Raw genomic sequence first — 23,937 nt, forward strand, 5'->3', positions numbered from 1 at the left:
ATAATGATGTGTGTTGTCCCGATTGTAATTGGAGCCCTTGGAGCAATACCCAAAGGGCTACCCCGCTATTTAGAAATTCTAAATTTGCCGGACTTGAACATTTTGACTCTACAAAAAAACATCTTACTCGGAACAGCTTACATCCTCCGACGAATGGGGATTTTGTAATAGCCTTCCCCCAGGAGTGGGGAGGGAATGGGGATTTTGCAATATCCTTCCCTCAGGAGTGGGGAGGGAATGGGAATTTTGCAATATCCTCCCCCCAGGAGTGGGGAGGGAATGGAGATTTTACAGTATCCTTCCCCTGGAGTGGGGAGGGAATGGGGATTTTGCAGTATCCCCCTGGAGTGGGGAAGGATTGGGGATTTTGCAGTATCCTTCCCCTGCCATGCCCACCAAGCCACACCACGCCCACCAAGCCACGCCCACATAACTGGTAGTAAAAAAATATGAATTTCACCACTGGATGTAACAGGCATTGTGTGTTCATTTTTTTTTAGCAGTTTCTATGGCCCTTTGGTGGGTTTTTAATTCTGGAATTTGCTTTGAAAACCCTTTTTAGGGAAGAGCTGAAACAGGTATTTCTTCTAAGTCAGGGCAATAAGGAACGTTGGACCGAAGCTACGTAATGACTTTTTGGCTTTGGAGACTATGAAAACTAAACTTAAGTCTCTTCCATGCAATCTTTCTGTGCTCCAAAGACTTGGAAACCTGACAAGGAAACCTTTTTAAAATTCCTTTCTTCCTCTCCATCAGCCAACGGGAAGTTTGAGCCCGCCGAGCGGTTGACATAGAAACCGGGGGACGTAAATTACAGAGCGGTTGGAGGAGCGATGGAGGATGAAGAAGAGGCTGAAGAATCTAAAGCAAAGGTGAAGGTGAGGAGAAGGTTGCACCCCGGCCGAGAACAAGTGGCTTGGACTGAGTAGGAGACGCACTGATGGAGAGAATAGTATCTGCGGTCTTGTAGTAATGTTGCATGCAAATTTTCCTGTCAAATTTATGGGGATCCTTGGTGGGAAATCGTGCCCCATAGCCTTCAGTTCTTCCCATAGTCATTTTGCAGAAATACCAAACCAGCATGTGAGTGGTGCGGTGGCCTAGAGGTGGAGCTCTCGCCTCACAATCATGGAGGCTGTGAGTTCGATCCTGTTGTGGCTCCGTTACCTGAGCCTGTGTCATCGGCAGGAGAGGACTCCGAGAGTGAAGGAGAGGAGTTGGCAAGGCCTCCCTCTCCAGGACCCTCCTCTCTGGCAATGCCTTCGGTGTCCGCCGAAGGGCAAGAGATAGGGCCAGGGCCAAGCACGTCCACGAAGCCACAGGTGGACAGTGATGAGAGTAATGAGTCTTGGCTGGATCCACGCCAGCGTCGCAGAGATAAGCGCGCACAACAGATGAAAAGGCGTGCCAGAGATTAGGCTGAGTCACTGGACCACACCCCACAGGGTATAAAAGGGAGCGTGGTGGCCAGTCAAACCTTGTGACGAACAAAGCTGAAAGCTTCCACGCCATTCTGCATTGCCGGACTTTTGCTATAGACTTTGCTGGATTATCTTTGGACTTGATTGACTCTGTAATTATTGAGCTTTTTACTTTGATGTACCAGAAGCGGAGAGAAGTTATCTCTTTCCTTTGTAGTAATAAACTCTTGGCAGGCAGCCACTAGGTTGCTGCCAAGTTCCGTTATCATAAGGAAAAGGATTTTGTTGGCTGGTTTGGTCTTTAACTCTTGAACATCTGTTGGTGTGTGTGCGTGTGAGACAGGGACAGAACAGATCCTAGGTAGAGCCAGATATTTCTCTCTCTGGGCACAATGAGAATATTATCTGCTGAACAAAACTCCGCATTGGCGACAGGAAGGGCATCTGGCCAGTAAACGCTCAGCTCCATTCAGTTGCCCAGACTCCACCCCGCAAGGGGCTATGGGGTCGTTTATTAACGAGGATGATGAGTGATTCCCTTCACTGAGTGGTGCATAGTCTAGAGGTGAAGCTCTAACCTCACAATCAGGAGGCTGTGAGTTCCATCCTAGGTAGAGGCAGATATTTCTCTCTCTGGGCCAGGTGGTCGGCAACCTTAAAAATACAGAGCCACAAAGTCCTAACCGGGAGCTCCCTGTTCAATTCTGGAGCTGACCAGAAGTCCGGTTCCCCCACCATAGAGTCTCCTTCTAGAGCGGCATCCTTTTTCCTCTAGCTGTCCTAACCGAAAGCCCTATCAATTGTGGAGCCGACTGGCGACAGGGAGCCACAGCAGAGGGATGAAAGAGCCACATGCGGCTCCAGAGCCGCAGGTTGCTGATCCCTGCTCTGGGCACAATGAGAATATTATCTGCTGAACAAAACTCCACATTGGCAACAGGAAGGGCATCCGGCCAGTAAATGCTCAGCTCCATTCAGTTGCCCAGACTCTGCACCACGAGGGATTATGGGGTCGTTAAAAGAGGATGATGATGACCAAACCAGCTTTGCTTTTTTTCAGAGGAGTCCCTGGGTAGATGTTCTGTCCCCGTCTCACACACGCACACAAACAGTCAGCCAGGAGTTAAATAAAACTTGCAGACAATAAATTCCTTCGATAACAGGATTGGCAGCAACCCAGTAGCTGCTTGCCAAGAACTTTACTTACAGAGGGAGGTGTTCCTCCTCCGTCAAATAAACCAAAACAAATACACAAAGCCACAGAATTGTCAAGTCCAGTCCATATTAAATCCAAGGCAGGCAGATAACGTATTTTCAGAGATACAATGCGACTCGCTAGTTGTTTAGTTTTGTCCGTCACAGAGCCTGAATGGCCACCACACCCCCTTTTATCCCCTGTGGGGTGTGGTCCAATGACTCAGCTTAATCTCTGGCATGCCTCCTTTTCTGCTGCGTGCGCTTGTCTCTCCGACGCTGGCGTGGATCCAGCCAAGACTTATCTCCGTCACTGTCCCACTGCGACTGTTCGGAGATACCTGGCTCCTGGCCAATCTCTTCTCCCTCGGGAGACACCTGAGGCATTGCCAGAGAGGAGGGTCTTGGAGAGGGAGGCCTGGCCAACTCCTCTCCTTCACTTTCGGAGCCTTCTCCCTCCGATAAGACGGGCTCGGGGGTCGGAGTCACAACAGTAGAAATTTTTGTGTTACTTACTCAAATAGTTTGGATATCCTTCTGTTTTCCTGTCAAAACCAAGTGGCTTCCCTTGGCCAATGGGGTGAAAACGCTCTGCGTATGTCCAGAGGACCCGCTGACTTTTTTTTTAATCCTTTCCCTGCAGGAGGTGAAGATGTCGACTATCGTTATGACGCTCTTCCCTACGGCCGTCACTGAAGAAAAGCTTCAGGAATCCAAGGAAAAAGCCATCACTCGTATTTTTGGGCCAGCGAAGACTTTGCTGAAGGTTAAAAACCCCCAAAGGGCAGGAGATTATGAAAGCATTTTGAACAGGAAAATCGATGAGCAGTACGTGTTAAATTTTCTCCCCGTCCCTAAAACACGGATCAGTGGCTCATCCGTAAATTTGCTTTAATTTTAAAATAATTTTAATTTTTAAAGCTTAGCTTAAAACTGGGCGAGGTTTGTATTAATGAAGGCAATTGTGTCAGGGTGTGGTGAACAAATACAGATAGTCCTCGACATATGACCCAAAATTTCTGTTGTTAAAGGAGATCGATGGTAAGGGAGGTTTGCCTCATTTTATGACCGTTCTTGCCACAGTTGTGAAGTTTTCTTGTTTTCTTCTTTGTTGTCTTCCTTGTTTTTGTTGTGACCTCTAGGCTTCCTGAGTCATTAAAACACACGAGTAGCCCCCAAAATATCTTTTATTGCAACAGCTGTGAATTACGTTCATTCACAGCTGAGTCCCAATTAGTTGCAAAAAGTCCTTCGGGAGAAGTCCTTCTGGATAATCGCCAACCTTTATCTCCCTTGACACGCTGCCAAAGACCGACTTGGCAAAGCCACACGGAGTCCAGAATCAAACAGAGATGCCGACTGGAAATAGAATTAACAATGTTGCTTTCCTGCAAAGGGCCCACATGCCTTTGCTCCTCTTTTAAGCCTTATGGGAGGGGCCAATCATCTCCAGGCCTTACTCCTGAGTCGTCCCTTTTGTTTTAACTGTTCTTGCCTTCTGGCAGCTCTGCGCATGCATGCACTAGGAACAGGTTCCTCCTGTTCCTCTGTCTCTCTGATATCCAACTCTGGAGGCTCCGAAGGGAGCACATAACTCCCAGATGGCCCTTTCTCTGCCTCAGACGCAGAGCCCTCGTCCGGGCCTTCCGCAGATTCCAGGACTGGCCCATGTTCTTCCCCAATCTCCTCACTGTCCTACTCCGCTTCCAGCTCTGCAGGCTGCTGGTGGACCACAACAGTTTTCTTTTTCCTTGGTTGTTTTATTGCTCTTGTTTTTTTAACATTTGCTTTTTTAATCTCCCTTGTTATTGCAGAGGGGTGAAAGAGCCACATGCGGCTCCAGAGCCACAGGTTGCTGACCCCTGGTTTAGACAGGCAAATCGTTAGTCTTTCGTTCTTCTTCCAAATGTTTAAAGATGCTTTGAGAGATGGATGGGCCTCCAGTCCCAACACCTCTGGTTTCCTTTTGGATTATTATTATTGGTTAATCTTTAGTGAGATTCACAGCCTTTGAGGCTGGTTAATAGCTCAGCAGCTCGAGTCCTAACCAAGGACCTAGGAACTGTTAAGGTATCGTCGGAGGATGTAAGCTGTTCCGAGTAAGGTGGTTCTTTGTAGAGTCAAAATGTTCAAGTCCGGTAAATTTAGAATTTCTAAATAGCGGGGTAGCCCTTTGGGTATTGCTCCAAGAGCTCCAATTACAATCGGGACAACACACGATTTCTTTTTCCACAGTCTCTCAACTTCAATTTGCAAGTCCCGGTACTTTTGTGATTTTTTTCTTGCTGCTTATCTTCAATCCGTGCATCACCAGGTATTGCAATGTCAATGAACCATACTTTTTTCTTTTCAACTATGGTTATGTCAGGTGTGTTGTGGACCAAGTGCCTGTCAGTCTGAATCCTAAAGTCCCACAAGATCTTGAGTTTCTCATTCTCTAAAACTTTCTCAACCTGATGTTCCCAGTGGTTTTTGCTGTACTCAAATCCAAACTTCTGGCACAATTTCCAGTGAATGATCTTAGCAACACGGTCATGGCGTTGTAGGTAGTCAGTTTGTGAAATTTTGCTGCACCCACTGATCAGGTGGTCGACTGTCTCATCTTTCTCATTGCAGAGGCAGCATTTGCTGTTGGTGGTAACACGTTGAATTTTTGCCTTCATGCAGTTTGTGGCCAGGGCTTGTTCTTGAGCTGCCAAAATAAAGCTTTCTGTTTCTTTTTTCAGTACTCCTGATCTTAACCAGTTCCAAGTTAGTTTCTGGTCAGCTTTGCCTTCAGTACTTTTCAAGTATTGGCCATGCAAAGCTTTGTGTTTCCAATTTTCAGCTTGCTGCTCAATTACTTCTTTCTTATATTCTGCTTTTGTTTTAGTTGTCTTTAAAAGGCTTATTATTATTATTATTATTATTATTATTATTATTATTATTATTATTATTATTTTACAGTTCCCAAGAAGGTCATCTCCATTTCTCCCAAGGGGAATGGGAGAAAGCCATCACTTGCTACACCAAGGCTCTGAATCTGGATCCCAATAAGGTAGATTTATTTTATTTTTATTTGTTTAGTTTGCCAAACATGTACGAGATAACAGATATAAGTATAAACACGATTATGAATACAGGAAATGGGGACGAATAAACAGGGATAGTAGGACAGGGACGGAAGGCACGCTGGTGCGCTTATGCACGCCCCCTTACAGACCTTTTAGGAATGGGGTGAGGTCCACGGTAGACAGTCTAAGGTTAAAATTTTGGGGGTTTGAGGATGTAACAATGTAGTCAGGTAGTGCATTCCAGGCATTGACCACTCTGTTGCTGAAGTCGTATTTTCTGCAATCAAGTTTGGAGCAGTTTTTTTATTGGCCAAGTGTGATTGGACACCCAAGGAATTTGTCTTTGGTGCATATGCTCTCAGTATACATAAAAGAAAAGATATGTTTGTCAAGAATCAAAAGGTACAACACTTAATGATAGTCATAGGGAACAAATAAGCAATCGAATCCTACTAGGAAACAGTCAATATAAATCATAAGGATACCAGCAACAAGGTTACAGTCATACAGTCATAAGTGGAAGGAATTGGGTGGTGGGAACGATGAGAAGATTAATTGTAGTGCAGACTAAGTGAATAGTCTGACAGTGTTGAGGGAATTATTTGTTTAGCAGAGTGATGGCATGGGGGAAAAAACTGTCCTTGCGTCTAGTTGTTCTGGTGTGCAGTGCCCTATAGCGTCGTTTTGAGGGTCCATTCTGAGAATTCATCAGCCAGATTAGAAGCGGAGGCGCTAGGCCAGCGTTTCTCAACCATGGCCACTTTAAGCGGGTGTGGACTTCAACTCCCAGAGTTCCCCAGGCTGGATCGCCAATGCCAAGGAGCTTCTGAAGGCCATCGTGGGTTCTCCTCCCTCCCACCCCCTCCAGGGAGAACTTTACGAGAAGAAAGCGGAAGCCTTTCTCCAGCTTTGCGACTTCCAGTCTGCCGCGATGCACCTTCGGAAGGTCTTTCGAATGTCGCCGAAGGAGGAGATCCGAGAACGGCTGGCCTTCATTCTGTTCATACAGGTGGAGTTGGGGATATTCTTGGAAAGGCTTCCTTTTCCTTCCTTCCTTCCTTCCTTTCTTCCTGCCTGCCTGTCTGCCTCTCCCTTTCTCTCCCTTCCCTTCCCCCTTCCTTCCTTCCTTCCTTCCTTCCTTCCTTCCTGCCTGCCTGCCTGCCTGCCTGCCTGCCTGCCTGCCTCTCCCTTTCTCTCCCTTCCCTTCCCCCTTCCTTCCTTCCTTCCTTCCTTCCTTTTCCTACTTCCTTCCTTCCTTCCTTCCTTCCTTCCTTCCTTCCTTCCTTCCTTCCTTCCTTCCTTCTTTCCTGCCTCTGCCTGCCTACCAGCCTGCCTTTGTCCATTCTCCCTTTCTCTCCCTTCCCTTCCCTTCCCCCTTCCTTCCTTCCTTCCTTCCTTCCTTCCTTCCTTCCTTCCTTCCTTCCTTCCTTCCTGCCTCTGCCTGCCTACCAGCCTGCCTTTGTCCATTCTCCCTTTCTCTCCCTTCCCTTCCCTTCCCTTCCCTTCCCTTCCCTTCCCTTCCCTTCCCTTCCCCCTTCCTTCCTTCCTTCCTTCCTTCCTTCCTTCCTTCCTTCCTTCCTTCCTTCCTTCCTTCCTTCCTTCTTTCCTGCCTCTGCCTGCCTACCAGCCTGCCTTTGTCCATTCTCCCTTTCTCTCCCTTCCCTTCCCTTCTCTTCCCTTCCCCCTTCTTTCCTTCCTTCTTTCCTGCCTCTGCCTGCCTACCAGCCTGCCTTTGTCCATTCTCCCTTCCCTTCCCCTCCCTTCCCTTGCCTGTCTGCCTTCCTGCCTCCATTCTCCCCTCCCTTCCTTCCCCTCATTCCTCAACCTGCCTGCCTGCCTGCCTGCCTGCCTGCCTGCCTATCTATCTATCTATCTATCTATCTATCTATCTATCTATCTATCTATCTATCTATCTATCCCCTATAGTATCTCGTCTGGCATAATAATAAAAGCATTGAGACTTCTGCCTGGATGGGAGAAAACAGGAAGGGCCATTTTCTGCAACCTCGTCCTTACGACGCCCATCATCCCTTCCCTCACCAGGGCCAGTCTCTGTACGAGCAGAAGGTTTACCTGGATGCCCTCGACTCCTTCACTCACGCCTGCGAGCTCCAGCCTCAGAGCACGCTTTACCGCATGAGGAGGTACCAAAAATCCCCCGAATCTGTTCCCCAAAGTTTTAAGAACGATGGGTCTTCCCTCCTCCGAGGTCCCTGTCTAGGATGACCACTAAATAAGATGATCAACCAGGGTGATTAATCATCCTGTTTTGAAAAGATTATTTTTTTAAAAAAGAACGACAGTTCGAAAATGCGCTTTCGTCAAAATGTGACTGATGTGAGAAGGACCTTTATTGATTGAGGGGGGCCTCCATTTTTGTTTTAACCACTGCACCATCATGGGAAGGAAGGAAGGAAGGAAGGAAGGAAGGAGGGAGGGAGGGAGGGAGGGATAGAGGAAGGAAGGAAAGAGAAATGAGAGGGAGAGAAAGAAGGAAGGAAGTTAGCAATAGCACTTAAACTTATATACAGCTTCACAGTGCTCTACAGCCCTCTCTAAGCGGTTTACAGAGTCAGCCTCTTGCCCCACAACAATCTGGGTCCTCATTTGACCCACCTCGGAAGGATGGAAGGCTGAGTCAACCTTGAACCGGTCAGGATCGAACTGCCGAATTGCTGGCAGTCAGCAGTCAGTTAGCCTGCAGTAATGCATTCTAACCACCACACCACCATGGGAAGGAAGGAGGGAGGAAGGAAGGAAGGAAGGAAGGAAGGAGAAAAGGGAGAGAAAGAAGAAAGGGAGGGAGGGAGAGAGAGAGAACAAAAGAAGAAAGGGAGGGAAGGAAGGAATAGCAATAGCCCTTAGACTTATATACCGCTTCATAGTGCTTTTACAGCCCTCTCTAAGTGGTTTACAGAGTCCACCTCTTGCCCCCAACAATCTGGGTCCTCATTTTATGCACCTCGGAAGGATGGAAGGCTGAGTCAACCTTGAACCGGTCAGGATCGAACTGCCGAATTGCTGGCAGTCAGCAGTCAATTAGCCTGCAATAATGAATTCTAACCACCGCACCACCATGGGAAGGAGGGAGGGAGGGAGGGAGGGAGGAAAGGAAGGAAGGAAGGAAGGAAGGAAGGAAGGAAGGAAGGAGAAAAGCGAGGGAGAGAAAGAAGAAAGGGAGGGAGGGAGAGAGAGAGAGAGAGAAAGGGAGGGAAGGAAGGAATAGCAATAGCCCTTAGACTTATATACCGCTTCATAGTGCTTTTACAGCCCTCTCTAAGCGGTTTATAGCATCCGCCTCTTGCCCCCAACAATCTGGGTCCTCATTTTACGCACCTCGGAAGGACGGAAGGCCGAGTCAACCTTGAGCCGGTGAGATTTGAACAGCTGAACTGCAGCTAACAGTCAGCCTGTAGGACCCCACTCTAACCGCTGTGCCACGTCGGCTCTTGAATCCTCCGCATTTCTTTTCCAACCTTAAAGCCTCCTCCTCCTTTTTTCGCCGGCCAGCATCGCCTGCCTGGCTGCCATGAACCGATTCAACGATTGCCTTCAGATGGTCAACGAGGAGGTGGAGCTCGAGAAGAACAACGCCGACCTCTTCGTCCTGCGGGCTCGTCTCTTCGAATATTTTGGGAAGGTGGAAAAACTACCTGATTTTATTCTTTGGGGAATTGTTCTCTCACCCACCCATTAGTTATACTCAGGTCGCCCTTGAACTTAATGACCGTTCGCTTACTGACGAATCGACAGTTCCATTGGAAGAAGTGACCCAACAACCGGTCCTCAGGTTGCGACCATCGTGGCATCCCCAGGGTCATGGGATCGAAGTTCAGGGGAGGGGTCCTTAGTGCTCTCTGAGCTGGGTGGTTTTCTTGCAGACCCACGTTTCATGACCCAACTTGGTAACATCATCAGTGCTGGAAGGGAGTGGGATGTGGTGAGGAGGAGGAGGAAGAGGGAGGAAGAAGGAAGGAAGGAGGAAGGAGAAAGGGAGGAGAAAGATGTGGGGTCTTGGTGCTCTCTGATCTTGCTTGTTTTCTTGCAGATGTTTCATCACCCGACTAAGTTACATCATCAGTGGTAGTGATCAGGGGTGGGTTCTAAATTTTTTTTCACTACCGGTTCTGTGGGCGTGGCTTATTTTGTGGGCGTGGCTTGGTGGGGGGGTAATGTGACTGGGTGAGCGTGGCCAACTTTTTTTTTTTATTATTTTACTTTTAAAAGCATTTTTTCTACAACCTTGCAGAAAACAATGCTTTGAAAAGCCTCTGCCGATCAGGCAACTCAGCTGGGATCTCCAGAGGCTTTTCAAGGCATTTTTTTCCCTACAGCCTCTTCGGATGAAGAGGTTGCAGAAAACAATGCTTTGAAAAGCTTCTGACGATCCCAGCTGAGCCTTGGGATCATCAGAGGCTTTTTTTTTTTTTAAAAAAGCATTTTTTCGGCCGAAGAGGTTGTAGAAAAAATGCTTTTAAAAGTTTTTTTTTAAAAAAAACCCTCTGATGAGGTGGGCGGGGTAAGCGAGTGGCAACCGGGCCGGGGACCGGTTCGGGGGCATGGCCAGCCAATGTTATTACCGGTTCTCGAAACTACTACAAATTTTTACTATCGGTTCTTGCGAACCGGTGTGAACCGGGACCAACCCACCACTGCTAGTGGGGCTTAACACTGATGGTGTTACCTATCGTAGTTGGGTCATGAAACATCTGCAAGCACAGTCTTCCTCCTCCTCCCTTTCTCCTTCCTCCTCCTCTCTCCACACACCACTCCCTTCTAGCACTGATGATGTTCCCTAGTTGGGTCATGAAACGTCTGCAAGAAAACCGCCAAGCTCAGAGAGCACCAAGGACTCCTTCATGTCAACCCTGAGCTACAGAGATTCTCCTCAGGTGTTTGGCGCCCGGTGTGTATTTGACAACAATTGCATTGCCTGGGGTCACACGGTCTCCATTTGCAACCTTCCCAAGTCAGCAGGGGAGTGGGGGTGGGGGGATTTGAATCCGTATAACCTGAGTTGTGGCTCAGTGGCTAAGATACTGAGCTTGTCGATCGAAAGGTCGGCAGTTCAGCGGTTCAAATCCCGAGTGCCGCGTAAATGGGGTGAGCTCCCGTGACTTGTCCCAGCTTCTGCCAACCTAGCAGTTCGAAAGCAGGTAAAAAAAATGCAAGTAGAAAAATAGGAACCACCTTTGGTGGGAAGGGAACAGCGTTCCGTGCGCCTTTGGCGTTGAGTCATGCCGGCCACATGACTACGGAGACGTCTTTGGACAGCGCTGGCTCTTCGGCTTTGAAACGGAGATGAGCACTGCCCCCTAGAGTCGGGAACGACCAGCACAGATGTGCGAGGGGAACCTTTACTTTTACCTTTTACTCATCTTAAGTCTGATTCGCTTAAGAATGGCGCCGTCTGCTTTGCTCCCTCCAAAGGCGAGCTGCTGTTTTTGCAACGTCCAAGAGGCCCTCGCGTTGGATCCAGACCACGTGGAAGCCTGTCTTCTCTTGAAGAAGATGACCAAAGAGGCAGAGAGGTCTAAAGATTGTGCGGTGAGCTTGGCCATCAAGGGCAACCTGAAAGGTGCTTTGCTCAAGATCAATCGAGCCATCAACTACAACCCCTTGGATGAAAAGTATTTCCTCTTCAGGTACCCGGGGTGTAGTCGCTGGGGTTTTGGATTTCTGCAAGGGGGTGTAAACGAGGTGGATGAAGAGAGGAAGAGCTGGGATGGAGAACAGATTAGAATGGCATTTGGTAGCTCAGGAGCAGCACGGTGAGAACTGTCTCACCCTTAACTTCAAAAGTTGGGCTTCTGGGCTTGGGATTTTTCTTTGGGGGAAGGGGTGGGCTTCCACTGGGGGCTGAAATTATTTATTTATTTAGCATATGGCACCTACAGAAGTCATGTTCTCACTGATATACAAATTTGGTTTAAATAAAGCATAGATAGATAGATAGATAGATAGATAGATAGATAGATAGATAGATAGATAGATGATAGATATATCGTTAGATGATAGATGATAGATAGATGATAGAAAGATTGTTAGATGATAGATAGATAGATAGATAGATAGATAGATAGATAGATAGATAGATAGATGAATGACAGAGAGAGAGATGATAGATCGTTAGATGATAGCTAGCTAGATAGCTAGCTAGCTAGCTAGCTAGATAGATAGATAGATAGATAGATAGATGATAGATAGATCGCTAGATGATAGATAGATATCATAGGGCCTTGGTAGTACAGTGGTCTAAAGCACCCTGTTATTAAGACCAGCTGCCTGCAATTACTGCAGGTTCGAATCTTGCCAGGCTCAAGGTTGACTCAGCCTTCCATCCTTTCTAAGGTAGGTAAATTGAGGACCCAGTTGTGGGGGCAATAAGCTGACTTTGTATAAAATATACAAAAGGATGAAGGCTATTGCTTAACACATTGTAAGCCGCCCTGAGTCTCCGGAGAAGGGTGGAATATAAATCAAATTAAAAAAAAAAATAGATAGATAGATAGATAGATAGATAGATAGATAGATAGATAGATAGGGTGTTAGATAGATGGATGGATGGATAGATAGATAGATAGATAGATAGATAGATAGATAGATAGATAGATAGATAGATAGGTAGATACTGAAGATAGATGTAGATGATGTAGATAAGAGATTAGATAGATAGACAGATAGATAGACAGATAGATAGATGAATGAATGATAGATAGATAGATAGATAGATAGATAGATAGATAGATAGATAGTTAGGGTGATAGATAGATAGATAGATGATAGATAGATTGCTAGATGATAGATAGATATCATAGGGCCTTGGTAGTACAGTGGTCTAAAGCACCCTGTTATTAAGACCAGCTGCCTGCAATTACTGCAGGTTCGAATCTTGCCAGGCTCAAGGTTGACTCAGCCTTCCATCCTTTCTAAGGTAGGTTAAATGAGGACCCAGTTGGTGGGGGCAATAAGCTGACTTTGTATCAAATATACAAAAGTATGAAGGCTATTGCTTAACACATTGTAAGCCGCCCTGAGTCTCCGGAGAAGGGTGGAATATAAATCAAATTAAAAAAAAAAAATTAAAAAAAAAAGATAGATAGATAGATAGATAGATAGATAGATAGATAGATAGATAGATAGATAGATAGTTAGGGTGTTAGATGGATGGATGGATGGATGGATAGATAGATAGATAGATAGATAGATAGATAGATAGATAGATAGATAGATAGATACTGAAGATGTAGATGATGTAGATAAGAGATTAGATAGATAGACAGATAGATAGATAGATAGATAGATGTACATACATATATGCGGACAATATAATACAGGAGATAAAATATTAAACTACGATAAAACCACTATAAAATAGCCATAATATGGAGCGATAGAATTCCATAGATGTTCTAATTCAATTATTAAGTTGCGTGGTGGCCTGGAGGTGGAACTTTCGCCTCAGCATCAGGAGGTTGTGTGTTCGATGCTAGGTAGCGGCAGATATTTCTCTCTCAGGGCACAAAGAAGGAAATATCTGCTGTGAACTCCCCCCAGGCGTCAGGAAGGGCATCCGGTCGGTAAACGCTCAGCTCCATCCAGACTCCACCCTGATGCAAGGGCGTTACAAGGTCATTGTCAGAGGGGAAAAAATATGTTATAATTCGATATCTAAGGAAGCTAACTGCTTTTGGCGTGGCTCAGGTGCCTTGAAATTTTCCTGAGGGGACACTTGAAAGTAGAAATCGTTGCTAAGCCCCTGGATTCATTGCTTTGCTTTCCTCTCCTCTGGACTCTTGGAAGAGGCACCCTCCTGCGCAGGCTGAAGGACTTCAGCGCGGCCATTGACGACTACCTGAAGGCCGTCGAGCTCTGCCGGGCCGACGAGGCCAGCGAGGTGCGTAGCGAGGCTGAGAAGCAGGTGCTCCTGAGCTACAACGACTTTGCCGTCCACTGTTACTTCAAGGGCTGCTACGAAGAGGCGGTGCTGCTGCTCAACAAGGCGATCAAAGGGGAGAAGAACGAGTTCGGCCTCTACATCAACCGAGGGGGTAGGTGAAGAAGACGCCTCTGCTTTTCCCCTGTCTTTCTCTCCGCTATGGGCCTCCGGTGGTCTCCGCGGAGGAAAAGCAGAAAGGGTGGTGTTTGGGGGCAGGCCCGAGATCTCCACATCTATGATGGAGGGGGTCCTTGGTGCTCTCTGAGCTGGGCGGTTTTCTTGCAGACGTTTCGTTACCCAGGTAGGTAATGTCATCAGTGCTGGAAGAGAGTGGGAGGAGAGAGGAGGAGGAGGAGAAAGAGAAGAGGAGGAGGAGAAGAAAAAGAAGAAAGAAAAGAGGAGGATAAAGGAGAGGTGGAGGAGGAGGAGGAGAAAGAGAAGAGAAAGAAGAGGTGGAGATGAGGAGAAAGAGAAGAGGAGAAAGAAGAGGAGAGAGAAAAGAGCAGGAGTGAAGGTGGAGGTGGAGGAGAAGAAAGAAGAGAAGGAGGACGAAAAAGAGGAGGAGAAAGAAGAGAAAGAGCAGAGGAGAAAGAAGAGAAGGTGGAGGTGAGGAGAAAGAGAAGAGGAGAAAGAAGAGGAGGAGGAGAAAAGAGCAGGAGGTGGAGGTGGAGGAGAAGAAAGGAGGAGGAGAAGAAAGAAGAGGAAGAGGAGAAAGAGAAGAGGAGGAGAAAGAAGAGGAGGAGGAGAAAGAGAGGAGGAGGAGAAGAAAGAAGAGGAAGAGGAGAAAGAGAGGAGGAGAAGAGGAGAAAGAGGAGGAGAGGAGAAAGAAGAGGAGATGGAGGTGAGGAGAAAGAGAAGAGGAGGAAAAGGAGGAGGAGGAGAAAGGAGGAGGAGAAAGAAAGGAGGAGGTGAAAGAGAAGAGGTGGAGGTGGAGGTGGAGGAGGAGAAAGAGAAGAGGAGAGAGAGGAGAGGAGAGGAGAGGAGAAAGAAGAGGAGGTTGAGGTGAGGAGAAAGAGAAGAGGAGGAAAAAAGAGCAGGAGGAGGAGGAGAAAGAAGAGGAGGAGATGAAAGAGAAGAGGAAGAGGAGGAGGAGGAGAAAGAGAAGAGGAGGAAGAGGAGGAGGACGAGGTGATCCTTGGTGCTCTCTGAGCTGGGTTATTATCTTGCAGACGTCCCATTACCCAACTAAGTAAGATCATCAGTGCTCAGTGTTACATAGTTTGGGTAATGAAACATCTGCAAGAATATTACCAGGCTCAAAGAGTACCAAGAACCAAACAATCCTCCCCCTCTCTCTCTCCCTCCCCCTCCTCCTCCTCCTCACACCCTTCTAGCACTGATGATGTTACCTACCCTGTTTTCCCCAAAATAAGACATCCCCTGATAATAAGCCCAATTGGGCTTTTGAGCGCATGGCAATAAGGCCAAGCGCTTATTTCAGGGTTCAAAAAAATACAAGACAGGGTCTTATTTTCGGGAAAATATCTATCTATCTATCTATCTATCTATCTATCTATCTATCTATCTATCTATCTATCTATCTATCATCTATCTATCTATCTATCTACCTACCTACCTACCTACCTACCTACCTACCTACCTACTACCTACCTACCCTGTTTCCCCCAAAATAAGACCTCCCCTGATAATAAGCCCAATCGGGCTTTTGAGCGCATGGCAATAAGGCCAAGCGCTTATTTCAGGGTTCAAAAAAAAAAATAGAAGACAGGGTCTTATTTTCGGGGAAACACAGTTTGGGTAAGAAAACCACCAAGCTCAAGAGAGCACCAAGGACCCCCTCATTTCAACCCCTTAGATCTATGGTTGCATGCAGGGAGGGTGGGGGGGCTTTCCCAGTGGACAGAGAGGCAGGGGAGCTGGCAATGTGCGATGGGCAGGAAGAGGGCGAGGATGGACCCTTCCAAGCAACTCACAGAGTCTGTCTGTAGTTATGCAGATCATCGTTTTTAATCTGGCAAGATTCTGGCGAACGGCAATAAACTACTCGTCTCGTTCTTGGTTCTTTGGGCCTGAGAGCCATGCCCACTTGCCTGCTGATGGATTTTTGCTCTTTCTCTCTCTTTCTTTCTCTCCCTCCCTCCTTCCCTCTATGTATAATCTATGTCTGTCTGTCTATCTATCTATCTATCTATCTATCTATCTATCTATCTATCTATCTATCTATCTATCTATCTATCTCTATCTACCTACCTACCTATCTACCTACCTACCTATATCTATCTATCTCTATGTCTATCCATCATCTATCATCTATCGCTTCTCCCTCCCTTTCTCTCTCTCATCTCTCATCTATGTATTTCTGTCTGTCTGTCTGTCTCCATCCCTCCATATGTCTGCCTGTCTGTCTATCTACCTACCTATCATCTATATGTCTGTCTGTCTGTCTGTCTATCTACCTACCTACCTATCATCTATCTGTCTGTCTGTCTGTCTATCTATCTGTCTACCTACCTACCTACCTACCTACCTACCTATCATCTATCTCTATATCTGTCTGTCTGTCCATCTATCTACCTACCTACCTATCTACCTATCATCTATCCCTATCTTCCTACCTACCTACCTATATCTATCTTAACTCCATCCATCATCTATCATCCCTCGCTCCTCCCTCCCTTTCTCTTTCTCATCTCTCATCTATGTATTTCTGTCTGTCTGTCTTCTGTCTGTCTGTCTGTCTCCATCCATCCATCCATCCATCCATCCATCCATCCATCCATCATCTCTCTCTCTCTATGTCTATTAATCTATCTATCGATCTATCTCTTATGTCCATCTATCATCCCTCGCTCCTCCCTCCCTTTCTCTCTCTCATCTCTCATCTATTTCTGTCTGTCTGTCTGACTGTCTCCATCCATCCATCTATCCATCTATCATCTCTCTCTCTCTATATATATATATCTATATCTATTAATCTATTTATCGATCTATCTCTTATGTCCTCCATCATCTATCATCCCTCGCTCCTCCCTCCCTTTCTCTCTCATCTATTTCTGTCTGTCTGACTGACTGTCTCCATCCATCCATCTATCATCTCTCTCTATATATCTATATCTATATCTATTAATCTATTTATCGATCTATCTCTTATGTCCATCCATCATCTATCATCTCTCGCTCCTCCCTCCCTTTCTCTCATATCTCTCATCTATTTCTGTCTGTCTGTCTGACTGTCTCCATCCATCCATCTATCCATCTATCATCTCTCTCTATATATATATCTATATCTATATCTATATCTATTAATCTATTTATCGATCTATCTCTTATGTCCATCCATCATCTATCATCCCTCGCTCCTCCCTCCCTTTCTCTCTCTCATCTATTTCTGTCTGTCTGTCTGACTGTCTCCATCCATCCATCATCTCTCTCTCTATATATATATCTATATCTATTAATCTATTTATCGATCTATCTCTTATGTCCATCCATCATCTATCATCTCTCGCTCCTCCCTCCCTTTCTCTCTCATCTCTCATCTATTTCTGTCTGTCTGTCTGTCTGACTGTCTCCATCCATCCATTCATCCATCCATCCATCCATCCATCCATCCATCCATCCCCCCCCCCTCTCTCTCTCTCTCTCTCTCTCTCTCTCAGACTGTTTCCTGAAACTGGGCCAGCTGAATTTTGCCATGGCGGATTATCAACAAGCTTTAGAGCTGCGTCCTTTAGATCCCAAACTCCGGCGTCGCATCGCTTGGCTCTCCAACGAGACCGGATTGCAAGACTTCCGCGGAAAGTAGGCTGGGATCTGTTGGGAGGGCTCGTGGCCAGATTTCCTCGGAGGGGAGCGCTTGTCCCTTGGCCCTTACATAGATCATCTTCAGAGCTTGGTCCCCCCCCCCCAGTTTTAGAATAGTTGGAAGGGACCTTGGAGGTCTTCTAGTCCAACCCCCTTTTTAAGGCAGGAATTTTATTCCTCTTGGTCGTCGTTCTTCGCAACAGCCCAGCGAAACAGGCAACTGGGACCGAGATTCAAGAAGAGACTGGGCTGCCGTCTGTCAAAAATGGCGTAGGGTCTCCTGCTTGGGCGGGGGGGTTGGACTGGATGACCTACAAGGTCCCTTCCCACTCTGTTAATCTGTATCTGTAGCTTTGTGTGTGTTTTCAGGCAGTATTTGCAGGCTGAAACGCATTTCTCCTCTGCCGTGGACAACGATCCCTGGGAAGTGAAGTATTATCTGAACAGGGCGAAGACTCGCGTGTTTCTGCAGGAGTTCCTGGGAGCTAAAGAAGACATGATCAGCGCCCTGCTGCTGAACCCCAACAAGGAGGAGGTGGGTCGAGGTAGTCCCCCCACTTTACGACCACAATCGTGGCCCCAAATTTCCACCCACCTTAAGGCTTCTGGGAGTTGAAGTCCACCCATCTTCAAGCATGCTGGCTGGGGAATTCTGGGAGTTGAAGTCCACAAGTCTTAAAGCTGCCATGTTTGAAGACCTCTGCCTTAAGGCTTCTGGGGGTTGAAATCCATCCCTTTTAAAGCATGTTGACTGGGGAATTCTGGGAATTGAAGTCCAGACACCTTACGGCTTCTGGGAGTTGAAGTCCATCCATCTTCAAGCATGTTGACTGGGGAATTCTGGGAATTGAAGTCCAGACACCTTATGGCTTCTGGGAGTTGAAGTCCATCCATCTTAAAAGCATGTTGTCTGAGAAATTATGAGAAATTATGGGAGCTGAAGTCCACCCATCTTCAAGCATGCTTGCTGGGGAATTCTGGGAGTTGAAGCCCACCCACCTTAAGGCTTCTGGGAGTCGAAGTCCCAGCACTTAAAGCCGGTGAGAGTAATATTTATTTATTTTATTAATTAATTTATTAATTTTATTTCTATACCGCCCTTCTCCCGAAGGACTCAGGGCGGTGTACAGCCTAATTAAAGACACAAAGACAGACAATATTTAAAAATAATTAAAATTATTAAATAATAGTAATAAACACCACACACAAAAAAACAACAACAAAAAAAAAACACACCCCAAATTTGTAGACACCTCCATGGGTGCAATAGAAGCTCCTCCATTTTGAGTATAGCTTTTTGATTTTAAAAAAACGTTAACCGGTTTTATTTATTTTTTTTTATTTTTTTTAAATTCCAGGTCCGGGTCTTGATGGGCAACCTCTTTCCGGGAGAGAGCGCAGAATCCCTGCTCAACAGCAAAGTTGGAGATTTGACCAAAGCTCTCCTGGATCGAAAGCTGAAATCTTTTCCCGGGGGAAAAGCCTTGCAGAGGTATTGAATCGAAAACCACGAGGGGGACGGGGGGGGGGAGTTATATTATTTTCTGGAGACCCAGACATGTTGGGTTTTTTGGGGGGTGGGGGTGTCTCCCTCAACCAATCTCATTTTCCGCTTCTCTATCGGCACCTGGGAACTTCTCGGTCAGCTGGGAGAACTGATCTCTTTCCTGCCTTTGGGCCAGGAAACTCTGCAACCTCTGCCAGAGCAGACGGGAGTTGTAGTCGTCTGCAGCACGGGAGATCCCCCGCGCACGAGCTCCGTTTACTTCTGCGCAGCCTCGGTCCCTGTTGGGTGCCTTGCGTTCCTTTTCAGCACCACGGTCCCTTAATTAAGACCAGCCCAATCAATAACACCCAGCGGATACAAAAATGAGGATAAACTTCAGCGTGTTTGGCAAAATCTGCCCCGCCATCTCTCGCAGGACGTGTTCCCAGAAGCTTCCGTGGTGCTCTTTCTCTCTCTCTCTCGTTCTCTTCTTTCTTTCTCCCCTCTCTCATTCTCTCCTATCTCCCATTCTCTCTCCTCTCTTGTTCTGTCTCCTCTTTCTGTCCTCACATTCTCTTTTTCTTTTCTTTCCTCTTTCTCTCTCCCCTCTTATTCTCCCTCTTCTCTCTCCTCTCTTTCGTTCTGTCTCCTCTTTCTCTCTCCTCTTATTCTCCTCTTTCTCTCCTCTCTCTCTCGTTTTCTCCTCTCATTCTGTTTCCTTTCTTTCTTCCCTTATTCTCTCCTTTGTCTCTCCTCTTATACTTTCCTCTCTCTCCCATTCTCTCTCCTCTCTTGTTCTGTCTCCTCTTTCTCTCCCCTTTTTCTCTCATCTCATTCTTTCCTCTCTCCCATTCTCTCTCCTCTCGTTCTGTCTCCTCTTTCTTTCTCTCTCCCCTCTTATTCTCATTCTCTCCTTTCTCTTTCTTCCTCTTTCTCTCTCGTTGTCTCCTGTCTCTCTCTCGTTCTCTCCCCTTTCTCTCCTCTCTTATTCTATCTCCTTTCTCTTTTCTTCCCTCTCTTTCTCTCCCCTCTTATTCTCTTTTCTCTCATTCTTTCTCTTCTTTCTTTCCTCTCTCCAGTTCTCTCCTCTCTCTCTCTGGTTGTCTCCTTTCTCGTTCTCTTTTCCCACTCTCATTCTTTCCTTTCTCTCTCTCCCGTTCTCTCCTCTCATTCTTTTCCTCTTTCTTTCTTCCCTTATTCTCTCCTCTCATACTTTCCTCTTTCTCTCTCCTTTCTTTTTTCCTTTCTCTCTCTCCTGTGTCTCTCTCTTTCTCTCCCCTCTTTCTCCCCTCTTATTCTATCTCCTTTCTTTTCTTTCCTTTCTCTCCCCTTATTCTCTCCTCTCATTCTCCTTTTTTTCTCTCTCCCGTTCTCTCCTCTCTCTCTCGTTGTCTCCTTTCTCTTGTTCTCTCTTCCCTCTCTCATTCTTTCCTCTTTCTCTCTCTCCTCCCCGTTCTCTCCTCTCATTCTGTTTCCTCTTTCTTTCATCCCTTATTCTCTCTTCTTTGTCTCTCCTCTCATACTTTCCTCTCTCCCATTCTCTCTCCTCTCTCGTTCTGTCTCCTCTTTCTCTCCCCTCGTTCTGTCGCCTCTTTCTTTCTCTCTCCCCTTATTCTCCTTTCTCTCCTCTTTCTTCCTCTCATTCTCTCTCGTTGTCTCCTGTCTCTCTCGTTCTCTTCCCTCTCTTTTCCCCTCTCTTATTCTATCTCCTTTCTCTTTTCTTTCCTCTCTTTCTCTCCCCTTATTCTCTCTCCTCTCATTCTTTCTCTTTCTTTCCTCTCTCCGGTTCTCTCCTCTCTCTTTCTCGTTGTCTCCTTTCTCTTGTTCTCTCATTCTTTCCTCTTTCTCTCTCTTCTCTCTCTTTCTCATTCTCTCTCTCTCCTCCCTGCTTTTCCACCTTCTCCCAGGCCTCTGAAATCCGCAGGATCCGAACCCCTGATCAACGTGTACGTTCAGATTGAGGACCAAAACTCTGAGACGTCGCTGGACAAGAAGGAGGAGGTTTCGGAAGAAAAAAAGCTGCAGAAGAAACTGTCCGAATGTCAGCAAAAGTCACACCAGGTATGTCCGCCCCTTGGAAGGAAAACAAGACATTTTATTTATTTACTTATTAAAAGTTTATGCTGCCCATCTCCCTCAGAAGGTTGGTCCTTGAAGACTCTGGGGCTTTTCATAACTCTCTGAGAACCATTAAGGGGTCGCAGAGGGTCACAGATCCAGCTACTAGAAAAACAGCCCTGGATGAAGAGATTTACTCTTTTATTTTTTCATCCAGCCATTTGCAGCTGAAAACATCACAAAAGAAACTTTCCACCCCTTGAGAAAAGTTCTTTTTTTGGTCTGGGATGGTGCGAGGCCGCCTGTCTCGCCAGGGGGTTGGACTAGATGACCTCCTAGGTCCCTTCCGAGTTGGAGAAGAAATGGTGGCCGGTGGAGTGGCAGGGCGAGGTCCCACCCCTGCCCTGCCAGGTCAAAAGCAAAAGAGGCCAACAATTCTAACATAGGAGCCGTGGGTGGCGCAGTGGTTAGAATGCAGTATTGCAGGCTAATTCTGCCCACTGCCAGCAGTTCAAACCTCACCGGCTCAAGGTTGACTCAGTCCCTTCCATCCTTCTGAGGTGGGTAAAACGAAAACCCGGATTGTTGGAGACCAGAGGCTGGCTCTGTAAACCGCTTAGAGAGGGCTGTGAAGTACTGTGAAGCATTATATAAGTCTAAGTGCTATTGCTATCTATGTCTGACTGCGTGCCTGCCTACTTAATTTATTTATCTATCTATCCCTATCTATCTATCTATCTATCATCTATCTATCTATCTATCTATCTATCTATCTATCTATCTATCATCTATCTATCTATTTATCATCTATCTATCTATCTATCTATCTATCTATCTATCTATCTATCTATCTCTATCATCTATATCTATCTCTCTCTATCTTCCATATCTATCTATCTATCTTTCTGTCATCCATCTATATGTATCTATCTATCTATCTATCTATCTATCTATCTATCTATCTATCTATCTATCTACCATCCATATCTATCTATCTACCTATCTATCTATCTATCTATCTACAGTATATCTATCATCCATATCTATCTATATCTATTTATCATCCATATCTATCATCCATCTATATGTATCTATTATCCATCCATATCTATCTAGCTATATCTATCTATCTATCTATCTATCTATCTATCTATCTATCTATCTATCTATCTATCTCTATTTATCATCCATATCTATCATCCATCTATATGTATCTATCATCCATCCATATCTATCTAGCTAGCTAGCTATCTCTATCTATCTTATCTATCTACAGTATATCATCCATATCTATATCTATCATCCATATCTATATCTATCATCCGTATCTATCTCTCTATCTCTATCTATATCTATCATCCCTGTCTATCTATCTATCTATCTATCTATCTATCTATCTATCTATCTATCTATCTATCATCTATCTATCTATCATCCATCTATATGTATCTTTCATCCATCCATATCTATCTCTATCATCTCTCTCTCTCTCTCTCTCCCTCTATCTTCCATATCTATCTATCTATCTTTCTGTCATCCATCTATATGTATCTATCATCCATCCATATCTATCTATCTATCTATCTATCTATCTATCTATCTATCTATCTATCTATCTATCTCTATCTCTATCTATCTATCTATCTATCACTCTATCTATCTATCTCTCTATCTCTATCTATCAAACGAGGTCGATCAGACAAAGACTCAATTTGGTGGGGGACAAATGCCGACTCTGTAAACCGCTCAGAGAGAGGGCTGTACAGCACCGCAACGGTATAGAAGTCTAAGCGTTAGGGCCGTTGCTATCACCGCCACTTAAGTCAGGTTGAAACGGACGTTGGGGACCCAGTGCGGAAGGCGGGTCGGAGCGTCTGGTTGGTCCGCGGCAAATTGTCCCGTGTGTCTCGCAGGCAAACGAAGAGCTGAAGGAAGCTTATCAAAATAAACCAGCGCTGGAATCCAAAACTGTCTGGATAGATCCTTGCCCTCGTCCGCCCCCCAAGGATTGCCCCAAGGAACCGTACTGCTGGAGGAAATTCTAAGAAAAGGCGTCGGTCCGTTTTAGGCCTGTCCGACGCATCAGCCTTGGGACGGAAACCCCTCTCTCCCCCCCACTCTTGCTTTTCTCCCCAAAATATCCCGAATTCCTAGTGAGTCAAACAAACCGGATTTCTCCCGCTTGCCAGTTCAAAAACCCCACGAACTATCTGGATTCACCGTTAAAAGAGTTAGGATCCCTTGGCCAGATTTTGCTGGGCTAAGAAGCTCCGTTTCTGTAACCAAGACCCTGAAATCTTGGAAAGGGGTGGGTGGGGGGTGATGCCATCCTTCCTTCCCTTCGGGGCCCTGAGTGACTTGTGGCAGACCCCCCCGTTAAAAGTCTACCCAGTGAGAAAAAGCAGTTAGCACCAGAATAAATCTTTTCCCCGTAATAATTGCTTGAACTATCGGAAATCTGCAAGCTCACTTCTGTTGCATTTTTTTTTCTAGACTCTGGAAAAAGACTTGATATATAAAGTTGTGCCTTTCCTGCTTTTTATTTAAATAAAGCAACCTTTTGAAGACCTTCAGGTACGTCCAGGTTTTTCGCATTCATTGTGCGTTCGAATCAGCACCAAACCTGGATAAGACTGGTATTTTCCTGCACGCAGCTCTCTCCTGCCCTCCCTTCTTTCTCTAGGTAAAAGGTAAAGGTTCCCCTCGCACATATGTGCTAGTCGTTCCTGACTCTAGGGGGCAGTGCTCATCTCCGTTTCAAAGCCGAAGAGCCAGCGCTGTCCGAAGACGTCTCTGTGGTCATGTGGCTGGCATGACTAAACACCAAAGGTGCACGGAACGCTGTTCCCTTCCCACCAAAGGTGGTCCCTATTTTTCTACTTGCATTTTTTACCTGCTTTCGAACTGCTAGGTTGGCAGAAGCTGGGACAAGTCACGGGAGCTCACCCCGTTACGCGGCGCTAGGGATTCGAACCGCCGAACTGCTGACTTTTCGATCGACAAGCTCAGCGTCTTAGCCAC

The 23,937-nt window shown here is 46.1% G+C and overlaps 1 protein-coding gene across 1 annotated transcript; it reads left to right on the top strand.

Moving 5' to 3' along the window:
- Positions 1–833: 833 nt before the first annotated feature.
- Positions 834–22,961, top strand: TTC16 (tetratricopeptide repeat domain 16). The gene is made up of 13 exons (XM_070955675.1): positions 834–878; positions 3,259–3,443; positions 5,562–5,652; positions 6,537–6,677; positions 7,712–7,812; positions 9,179–9,308; positions 11,099–11,313; positions 13,472–13,719; positions 17,228–17,369; positions 17,742–17,907; positions 18,731–18,864; positions 20,766–20,919; positions 22,830–22,961. Exons 1-13 carry the CDS (start codon positions 834–836, stop codon positions 22,959–22,961), a joined length of 1,884 nt encoding a protein of 627 aa, XP_070811776.1.
- The last annotated feature ends 976 nt before the right edge of the window (positions 22,962–23,937 follow it).

This window comes from Pituophis catenifer, unplaced genomic scaffold (genome assembly GCF_029215685.1).
Source record: "Pituophis catenifer annectens isolate HBS135680 unplaced genomic scaffold, rPitCat1.0.hap2 SCAF_17, whole genome shotgun sequence".
Taxonomy (NCBI): Eukaryota; Metazoa; Chordata; class Lepidosauria; order Squamata; family Colubridae; genus Pituophis; species Pituophis catenifer.